This window comes from Austrofundulus limnaeus, unplaced genomic scaffold, assembly GCF_001266775.1.
Source record: "Austrofundulus limnaeus strain Quisiro unplaced genomic scaffold, Austrofundulus_limnaeus-1.0 Scaffold184, whole genome shotgun sequence".
Classification (NCBI taxonomy): Eukaryota; Metazoa; Chordata; class Actinopteri; order Cyprinodontiformes; family Rivulidae; genus Austrofundulus; species Austrofundulus limnaeus.
Window position 1 is genome coordinate 133,773 of NW_013952586.1, and position 10,989 is coordinate 144,761.

General features: G+C 37.4%; 1 protein-coding gene across 2 annotated transcripts in view; it reads right to left on the reverse strand.

The window, feature by feature from the left end:
• sphkap (SPHK1 interactor, AKAP domain containing) overlaps window positions 1-10,989 on the reverse strand; it is an 80,367-nt gene that overhangs the window by 39,510 nt on the left and 29,868 nt on the right. For both annotated transcript variants that reach the window (XM_014018147.1, XM_014018148.1), the window contains exons 2-3: window positions 9,884-9,986; window positions 6,113-6,223 (exon numbers count right to left, since the gene is read on the reverse strand). In XM_014018147.1, coding sequence (XP_013873601.1) covers window positions 6,113-6,223; window positions 9,884-9,986 — 214 coding nt within the window. The remainder of the gene's footprint in view (window positions 1-6,112; window positions 6,224-9,883; window positions 9,987-10,989) is intronic.

Sequence of the window (10,989 nt, forward strand, 5' to 3'; positions counted from 1 at the left end):
GCACAAAAGGTCCGGACCAACGCTAGAAACGAATTCTGGTTCGTTTAAAGCGGAGCAAATTGTCAGGTCTGAATACGACCTTAAAATCTTAAAACAAGACTGTGGCCAGCCTATAGAGGGTTCTTGTCCTTTGTAGCTTAAACTCATGGGTTCCTCTCCTTTCCCTAGTAATAATATATCTTGATATTCAGTAGAGTAGTTACCCCTATGTTGTTGTTTGACCTTTTTTCAGAATTGCAGCATAATGAAAAAATATTCATCTCAGCATGTGACACCACTTCAAGAACTTAATATCAGTTATTTTATTTTATGTAAACAAAATGTTTTGTTTCATATTGTGGCTCAAAGAAAGAAAGAAAAAAAGAGCAGGACGTGCAATGTGGACATGCAAAACTTAAGTATCAAGTTAAAAAGTAAAAGGAGGGAACACAATGGGACTTGGCTATCAGCTGCAGCTCTGTAAGGTCATCCAGATTCAAGTCGCATCAGGTAACAAGTTTATGATGTGATTACGATCAAAGCTGCTGCAGACCATGCAGAGAGGAACACTTTCATAAATGTCACAGCCATCGATCAAGTTGTTGACATAACCGGGCATAAGTGAAGGACAAAATGAGCAGCTGATTGTCAGAAAAAGCCCCGAAGCTAAACCACTGCGGTGACTAGAAATCTCTCAAAAAATAGATTACTGTTGCTTTCAGAATCTCTTGAGGTGGGGAGATTCTCTTAAGAATTTTACTTAAACCAAATCTGACTGGTATGATCATTTAAACAAGTCTGGATTGATAAGCTGAGTCTTACTGGTATGTAGAGTAAGCTCTTACATAGAAAAAGCGAGAGTCTAAGAAAACGTACATACACATTTCATTGAAATGTGGAAGTCAATATTGACTATATTATCAGTTGGTTGTTTAGCTATTTATAAATCAAAATACAACAATTTAAGCTTCACTAAATCAAAAGTGAAAAATAATTGTTTGGATGGGATATAAGGTTAAAGTCTGCGGAAAACAGGTGTTTTTCTGAGGAGATTAATATCGAAGAGATTTTAGTAAGAAGTAAAGACTGATGCCAAAGTTTTATAACTCATCTCTGAAAGACTGCAATACCACAAGTCAAACTTGTAATAAAATAAGTGTGTCTGAGGTTCTCATTGCATGACGTATTCACCTTTAACTTTATAATCAACTGTTGACGTCAACCCTGTCTGTCTATTTGTGAAACGTTTCATGAAACAGAGAAAGAGTTTTAATATCGCTCTCAAAAAGGATTAATTTCATGTACACCTACAATGACACCTACATTGAAATTGACCCATGYTGAGAGCTGCCAGTCATCTTACTACACTCTCCAGCAGCTAACAGATCTCATGAGATCCCACAATATTGTGTGCGTATTATAATAACGTTTTCATCATTTGCAATATTTGTCACATGACTAACTTTTTCATATTTCAACACAAGACGCTCGTAGTTTAACATTCTGGCACAAAAGGTTGTACATAGCATTCATTCAAGAAATRTTAGGCTTTTAATTTGAAGTAGAGTTTATAATTGAATACAAAGCTGTWATATGACATGTTCATAATGAAGCAAATCTACTATGTGATTCTTCTGAAAATTACCATTTTGGTTTGAACTGAACACATCATGTCAGGGTTTTGTCAGGTGACAAGCAATATTTAAGTTAATGTCTAGTTATGAATAACTACTGATTTTATTTTGATAGCTCATAACCACTGTGCTTCTAGGCGAACAAAATGTTTTTTCCATTTTTACAAATAAAGTTGAAAACTTCTGACATTTCCCAGTTCACAGTAACAATGTAATAGTCGACTACTGCTTTTGATTAGAATTATAAATAAATTATTAATATGGTTGATTCTAAATGTGAACATCATGCTTATTATGAAGCAGTTAAAATGAGGGAAAACCAACTTTAAAAACAATGATAACCAGAACAGAGATTGTGAGTTTCCAGCTTTGATTCTGATGAAAGCAACGTTCAGTTTGATTGTTTAAATAAAACACTGAAAGATTCAAACTTCCCGTCTCCACAAGACAAACTTCAAATGAGTGCCATCTTATCAGCTGCAGATGCAAATTCAGTATATTTTTCAAGCTCAACTTTTGTCTTTAGATTCCTGATCAAAGATGACACACCAGAGTTGGGCGACAGCTACCAACTGTAGCTTTCAAAACTAAAAGCATTCTTTATTTTCTCAAGTCTTCATGTTTTTCCTTAAGCAAAAATTATGCAAAAGAGTTGGATTAGTTTCAATAAAAATGGTTCAGAATAAAAAAATGGATACAGATGTAAGAAGAGAAAATGTGAAAAAGTTGTTAATTTAAAATTTGATTATAAATCCAGATGTTTATGTTAAATTCATTTAGGTATGCAAAAAATCTGATGGCAAATGGAGCCTGAAACTAACCCAATAACAGACACTGAGATGTTCCTGAGTCAAGTCAATGATGCAACAATTTAACCTGAACTTTTAATGACAGTATAAAGGATTAACTGAAGCGAAGCAGGGGACTTTGTGGCACACTTGCAAAAATAAACATGTTGGACAGCAATATATAGTAAATTACTTTGTTGTTTTGGTACTTTTAATAATGTGTTTTCTATAATGAGAAATCAGATGGTAAAGATAGAGCTGCACAATATTTTAAACAACAAGTACAGTGATGATGATATCAATAGAAATGCTTTTATATTTATGTTTGCTTTTATATTCTGTATCCTGTCTTCAGTGTTTTTCAGGTTGTGCTGTCTTTCTCAGTGTGGTGTCCTTGTTTCCTTGAGTGTTTCTTGTATCAAGTGAGTTTTTGAGCCGCCTCGACAGCATTTTTGCTTTAAATAAAACCTTTATTTTGGCACTGGGGACTTGCCTGTGCCCTGGGTCCATCTCTTGCCTAAAACCTCATGTTCTGTTACTAATTAGATGTGGGCATTGAAGCCAGCGAGAATTCATTGAATTGAGAAAAATGCAAATGTATGGGAGAAGAAAAATAAAGGAAAATCGATCAATAAAAAAAAACTGTATAAGGATGAATATAAATTTATTATGATAAAATTAATTAAACAAAAAAGCCTTTATTTGCCTTTAAATTGAATTCATCATAAAATTTTGACAAAATGTCATTCTTCATTCATAAACTAGAACAGCGATCTGATTTTCAGTAATGATAGTACGTTTTCCCGCTCTTTCAACAGCAGAGCGTCTGTCTTACAGTCGTGACAGTTATTATATCTATCTCAAAACTTGAAATATTAGTGATAAATACCAAACTAACACCCCATAAAAAGAGAAAGACAACTTGTATTTTCCTCGCCAATGTCAAAGAAGGTAAATCAAAGCAAATCGCCCTTTTGATGCACAGAGCTGGCAACAATGCTGGAATCTCTCCATGATGAAAAATACAAAGCATAAGCCAGTTCTGGCACCAGCTAACAACATTAGATGACACTGATGATCAATCCTTCATCGCACAAAGGAAAGAGYAGCTATTCAGCCTGGTTTTTCTCTCCAACTTGTCAACGAGCCCAGGCGCAAATCACATGCTCCAATCAACTCAGCAGGCTGAGCTCACTGCCCTCTCTCTCTGTGTGAGGARTGGAACAAAGGTGCACTCAGCTTCACCTGCACCTGCACCTTAAAGTGACGTCAGCATAATGCTTCTCGTAAGTCTGCTGTTTTGCTTTTGCTGCAACACAGAATTATTTATTTTACAATAGCATGTAACAATGTGGAACAATGAATAGATAAACATTTTCATACAAAGAGGAATGAAAGCAAATCTATAGGTAAATTACACAGCTGCAGCCAATGTGCCGGCCACATGCTTTCTCAGAACAATGCATAAAAAGTGTCTGAAAAACACAAATGTCACGAGCCAAAGCTTTCAGCTAAAAGTAAYGCCGACAACCTGCTGTAAAAACTACTTTTCCTCCGTCTCTGTGCCTATGATCCACTCAGCAGAAGCAGAAAGCAAAGGAGTTTTTAAATGTCATTATGTATCATTTTCCCCCTGAAATTTCCAACTGTTTACTTGCGGTTTTTCGGGGCCACAAACACACCCCCTGCAGCTTAAAGACAAGTAGAAACGACTCGCTCCTAGCTTGGCTGCCAGAACGATGTGCGCGTTTGTAGGGGTTTTGGGTATATTCTAAAATGGATAATTTGTGAATTATTTAAATATGCAAATTATCTTACCTCGAGGCACCACGCTCTTAATTTGATCAAAAACTAACACAGGAAAGAGACGAAAACCTGTAACTTTATTGTAATCAGTCTCACAATAAATGTACCCAAAATCGTTTGATGAGTTCTTGTCCTTATCAGAACCAATAATACTTTATCAAGACACAAAAGTGAGATTAGCTTATGTTGGCACCTTCTCCAAGGGCCATTTATTTACAGATTAAATGTGTTTACAACTATGGTGAGTAAGAAGTGATGACATGTTGAACCAGGTAAAACTGACAGAGTTTGCAATCACGAATAAACAAACAAACAACAAATAAAATAAACACTGAGGGGTGAGTTGGAGGTTTAGAGTGAGGTGAGGTGAGTTTTGCTTTTAGCTGAGGGTTTAACTAAGGGGGTCCTAATCAAATTAAGGAGAAAAATCGTTTAGTTTATCAAATCTCATACAAAGATAAGAATCAAATTACATCTGAGCACCTGTTTGTCACCAGGACAAATGTTCACTTTTACCCTTTTGTTCTGCTGATTGCGGTACCAGGAGGGGAAGTCAGCGCTTGAAGGTCATCTCTGGGGGTTGTTTCCYGGGTAGACTCTTCATGCAAGCTGGATGTCAGGCGGTCTGCCTGTAAAACTCGACTGGTCCCKTGGTCAGAGAAGGGGGTCACTCCCTGGTGACAATGTGGCCTGGTCCTCCCCAGGCGGCTGCAAGACTTCTTAATTTGATTTCAACTTTGTAGAAAAAACGAACTAAAAGCGACACATGAATTACAATTAGCTTATTTAACTTCTGTAAAATCAAACTCAGATGTTCAGTCGATATTAAACGTTGGCTGTTCGTTCAACCCAGCAGGAGAGGCAGAAGGGCCACTATCCTGCCCAGTCCATGGGGAGGGGCTGGCAGGCAGCGCCTCTGTTGAGCTTCTGGAAAACTGTTTCTGGCTTCTGATGTTGAAAAACTCTCTTTCTCTGTCTTCTTCTTCTGTCCTTGTCTTCTACTTTGTCTTCTAAGAGATTGGGAGTGGGCTAAACTTTTTAAAACCTCTGTTATAGGCGGAGTCAAGGTTTTAGTTGGCCAATAAAAATGTTACACCTTATACAGGAAAAGTTTTTTAACAAATCAAATCTGTTTTGGAGGGAAAACTTTACTTCAGGACAAAGAAAAAGGGAGTGTTTTAGTTTAATTATCTTGCATCTAATTAAAAGGGAGAGACATCTGCTTGCCTCAGTAAAATAAGTGTTACATTTAATTATTAAAGATTCAAGTCCTAAAGTTATTAAGGATTAAATCATGGAATAAAACACACATCTTATTCAGGAAAACATTTCATCAAAACAATTAACACCACAATACACACAGCTATTGAATAGTTAACTAAGCAAAACTTAGTAGATCCTTTATGGTCTTTTTAGTTCTTTTCTGTAAAAAATGGATTAGATGACATTCTTTGCAACAAGACAGAAAACATTAGATACACAGGTTCCTTTATCTTTTCTCCTTTTTTTCACATTTAATGAAGAATGTAGGTCCTTTGTTCTCAGTCACTGAAGAGTCTGGTTAAAGGCATTTATGATCCCTTTGAAGAGGAACCAACAGACAGTCCTGTGCTTATGGGGGATGGAAGCAACAGAACTTGTGGGGTTCRGAACAGGAATGTGGCAATTCTTATCTATTAGCAGTAAGGCRTCAGGACSTCTGGTGGGGGTTTGTGTRAGAGATGTTAATTCGAGCCACAAAGGAAGTTCCATGCAAAAGTCTTTAGAAAATAGTCTGAAGTCAAAGTGGAGGTTTTTCTTCCTTCCTGAGCCGTTTTCATAGGAACAAGTGAAATCTAATCAGAAATGATTTTTTATATGCAGGAAAATGCTACAGCATTGCTCCGCRCGTAGTATGCTACTCACCATGGTGCAGCTGCCCTCAGCATCGTCGTCCAGCAGGCCCAGTCTGCACAAAGCCTTCTCGTTCCTCAGCCAGTACTCGGACGAGTCCAGAACACTGTTACTGCACAAAACCTGTAGCACACACAGAACAGAGGTAAAACACAGACGTATAGCAGACGACACATGTTCATCTTTTCACTATTCGTCATCGGAGTGCGTGTGTTTGTGTTTGGAAACATAAGATCATGCAGCCTTACTGTTGTTATTCCCAATTTTTTCAGCTTTTGACTCACAAAATAAAAGCACCAGAGACCCCAACAAGTTTAAGTTGATAAACATTGATATCATCTGGTGAAATGAACAAGAGCATAGTAAAACTATTTGTTGAGCTATTTTTTTTWATCAAATTTAASTACACTAACCTTACTCTTTTGTAGCCATGAAGGAAAAAATTTGTTAGTAGTAATTTGTTAATGTAATTCATTCAGACAATCTTTTCAGGAMCCCATCTTGATATTTTGGAACCAAGTGTGGGTCCTGACCCCAACTTTGGAAACCACTGTTCTAAAGTRCTGTAAGTGTCCAAYAAATGTTCTCCTATTAAAAAACATTTTAATAAAACCTACAGTTCCATTGCGGTCAGATATACCTGTCAAYATGATGAAGTCTTTACAAGTGGAAGTTAAAGCTTCCTTTGGATTATAAAGAATGATTAGGTATAATAATACTGTAGAAGCCTGAGTATTTGAAAACAAAACTGAATACCCATTAGGGTTTAAACAAAGCACACATTATTGGTTGTTTCCTTGTAGAAAAAGTGCCTGTTTATGTTATATACTAGAGTAAAAAATAATGTCATAACGTCCCAGTGTGAAAAATGTCAGCTATTTTGTTAAGTCAGAATGTGTCCAAACATGTAAAGGCAGTGTCTAATCATGTGTGTTTGAACAAAATTGTGTTAATGAGTTTTTATCGACTTCAGAAACAAGTATGAAAAAAACAKCATAATATCAGTGCTTGTACTGTTGAAGGAGAGATCCCTTTTGTAAAACTGTCTGACCATATAAAACAGTTCATTGTTAAATAACTGAAATCTCCCAACAGCTGTCAGTCTCCAAGTGCTTTGTTTAATTATGAAGTGAAATATTACTAAACTGTGAAAGATAGGTCTTTGAAGGATAGCAGAGAAACAGAGTTGAATTTTTACTTTTTTGTGAGAATATTTCATAAACCTTCACATAGCTGACAGTTACAYATTACATAGTTATTCTAGTAGAAATGTTTTACAGCTCCTGCTAGAAGGGCCGTCAGACTTCAATGGAAGTGCTACAGCTAGCTGTTGCTGCCACAGTCTTGGAAAAATAACACTCCCTAAAGTCCCACATACTTCTCAGGTCAAGAGTCAGTGACCTCTTTTGCTTACCTTAAAATGTCCAYGTTTTATGATTTTACTCTTTATCCTCTGTTTTCTCTCAGATAGTGTTTCACAACCAGGACAATATCTGTTTAGGAGTAATCATTCTTGTTGCAGTTTATCAAACATCATTCTCTCCTTGGCCCAATTTCGGCACCAAGAGAGATGTTTGTCTGTTTGGACAACATACTGTATAAATGCGTGTATTTGAAACTGCCTCAGGGCTCACATTTTGTACCACTGCCCTGTATGACATGATGTGTGTCTTGCAATTGCAATAAATCCTGATTGACCATTTCACAGAGTACTTTTCATTCTTTTTTTATTTTTGGATCACGTGTTTCTGTCTTGGGTAAATAAAGAGTTCCATGACAGCCACTTTTTGCTCTTCTGAGTAACTAAATAATTTAATGTAAATAATCATCTGTGAGTGAAGGTAGTGTAAATGTTTATTAAATAGTGCTTGCATCACCAGCTATGGCATTTCTGAGATTGGAGTTGTTTTAAGATGGCAGCAATCCATTTTGGGCTTGACCCTGACCATTTACTTGTCAATCCAGTTAGAAATAAACATTGCTATTATATATACTGTATATATATAAACTACATTTTTACACTCATTTATCAAAACAGGGATTGTTATCTTATTAAACCTGTTGTTTTTATCGCTGCTGCCCATGTGAAGTCATGAATTGTCTCTAGAATCTCATTGTAAGAAAATATCATGACTATAAACTTTTCTTAGCAATTATTTTTGTATTTAGAAACACTTTTCACAGAATAGGCTGCCAAAGCACAGTATAGCACCTGCAAATTAAATCTGAAACAATGATTCTTATGCAATTACTTTGACACACAACACCTACATGTGCACTGCTCATTCAGTGCGAGTATTTTTAGTGACATGTCGTGCCCCCTCGTGTTGGCACCCGCTGTAACAGGCCATCTGCGCAGGCCTTCGGCCAGGTAAATGTGACATCCGAGCTCAGCTGATTTCACTGGGGATGAAAATACTGAAGGTTGCCAGCACCTTTCATTCAAGCCTACAGCCCAATTATAAGACAGACATCACCTTGTGTCTCTACAGGACATTCAGGTGAACGCTGGTAAAAATCATGAACAGTGGCTTAATTAGGAACATGCACACACTATACTCACATATTGTACAATACAGTCAGACATAAGAGTAGACCTGCACACACTTTGAGAGGAAATTCAATCTAGCCACCACATCAGCCCACTGATCTGTACAGTTTCCCATCGCGTCTCTGTGGCACTGCGGGACAATAAATCTACTGAACTGAGGGTCTGACTGCTGCTCTTATTACACAAACTTTGGGTTGCACTGGCACCCATGTGGAGGAAAATAATATCTATTGCACAGCTGGAAACACACAACCAGAAGTCAATGGACAGGCAAATATGATCTCAAGGTGAGAAAGAAAAAGTCAAGTGTTCTAAGTGCAGTTACAGTGTGGTAAAAACTACCCAAACTTCTTGGTATCCTTTCTGTTTTGCTACCTTACAGCTGGTCATTGAAACTTAGTTTTATTCAATATAAAGACCTACACAAAACACAGTGGATAAATGGCATAAAATGTTGCAACATCTGACTGAGGGACTCTCCACACGAGTCAGAGACATGTTGTGAAGAAAGCACAAGTCAGATTATGAATTAAAACCTGAATGTCACACGGAGAACCTTCAAATCCATTATTAGAAATTGGGAAGTTCAAGCCACCACAGCCAAAGTATCGATAGGGACAAGGATGAAAGACAACATTAAAAAAAAAAACATCCTCACAGGTTTTAATGATGGGGCAGAGAACTGATCAGCATTGGAAAACAAGATGTACGGTGCAAAATTTTTTAATAAAACAAATCAAATAACATCTGTTTAATTTTCCAGGTTTTTGAGACTGGGGCAGAATCTTACAGTTCAATGTCCCTGCTATGCTAAAGCAACACTGTGGTGGTTTAGGAAGAAATATCCTGAAGTAGTGTTAGTTGGACCTTAATCCAACTGAGAATCTCTGGTTTGAGTAAAAGATTGTTGGTCACAAGTTGCACGTATCAAACCCAAAGAAGCTGGATCAGTTTGGTTATGAAGAACGAGTAAATAACCCAAAGGTTAGACTAACCAAGACCTTGAAGACATAACTGAAAAGACTTGCTGCTGTAATTGGTGCCGAAAATGGATTTACACAGAACTCATTTGGAAGTGGTCTTGGCGGGCGGAGAATAAAGTAGGTATGTACAGTCTTYCAACATTTCTTGTAAATTTCAGGTGATAAGGCAGAGGCTATACCAAACAGGAGGTGAATACTTGTTGAGTGTAGCTATTGTGTCCAGTTCAAGAGGCAAATCTCTGTACTTACCTTCTTGCATGCGCTGATGGACGAGGCCACGGTACTCTCTGTGCTGCGTCCCTCCACCTCCACAGACTCCGAGCCTTCAAACATGGCCGACGACTGAAAGTTACTGCGAAGCAGAAAGGGCACAGACRTTGTCAGGGCAGGTTCTCATCAAGTGCATAATGACTCCAACTTTACACAACAACAACAACTGAAATCAGCAAAGTCTCGTAGTCCCCAGACCATTAGACGTCACATTTACTCTTGTTGTAGCACTGCTTAACCACACCAGTCTGGAGACTTGTTCCAAATTTCACTGCTAAATATTTGGCACGTTTTACTTGTTAAAAAAACTGCCAAACTTATCTGTTCAAATGACATCAGTTTTTCAGCACATACAGTATAATTCATCAAAAGTCTTGTGCATTGTGAACTTTCTCTGCATGAGCACACATGAGCAGATTTCTGCTGTTGCACCTTGTTGCAGAGGACTGACCAACATAAAACAGACAAATATTTTCTGAAAGCAAAGCTGTCAAAACATGAAGTCAGCTGTTGCAAATAACTTCAACAAAGGAATGTAGGACAGAAGGGTGAAAAAACAACGCATGACCTCAACTTGGTGAATGGAATGATTTTCCCTGACAAAATTCTGTCATGATGAAACAAAAAACAAGGCAAAACAATTGTGCAATAAGGTGCGCATGCTTTCACAGAGATAAACCCAGCCAAAGCTTATCTGCAAGTGCATTAATGAGGATCAATTTGGAAAATGAAGAGGCTGCATGCATATTTAACTAGGAACAACTGGGGAGGGGTTATATAATCGACACATTTCAGAGCAAATCAAAAGCAATCCCCTTTTAAAAAAAACCTTGAGGGATTATTGTAACTATTTACTGTTACTGAACAAGACTGTTGTGTAAATAATTGGAAAAAAGAAGTGCTGATAAATGGATTAGATGTGGTTTGAAATATGTTCTTGTATCTGCAAGGAAGACATCAGAACATCCATCCAACCAGAGGTCGGGTCTATTTCCTGGAAGCTCGCATGTGCAGCGCAAAATGGAAGCAAATATTCCAACTCAACACATGATACACTGATCCTGATGCAGTTCATGATTTTTTTT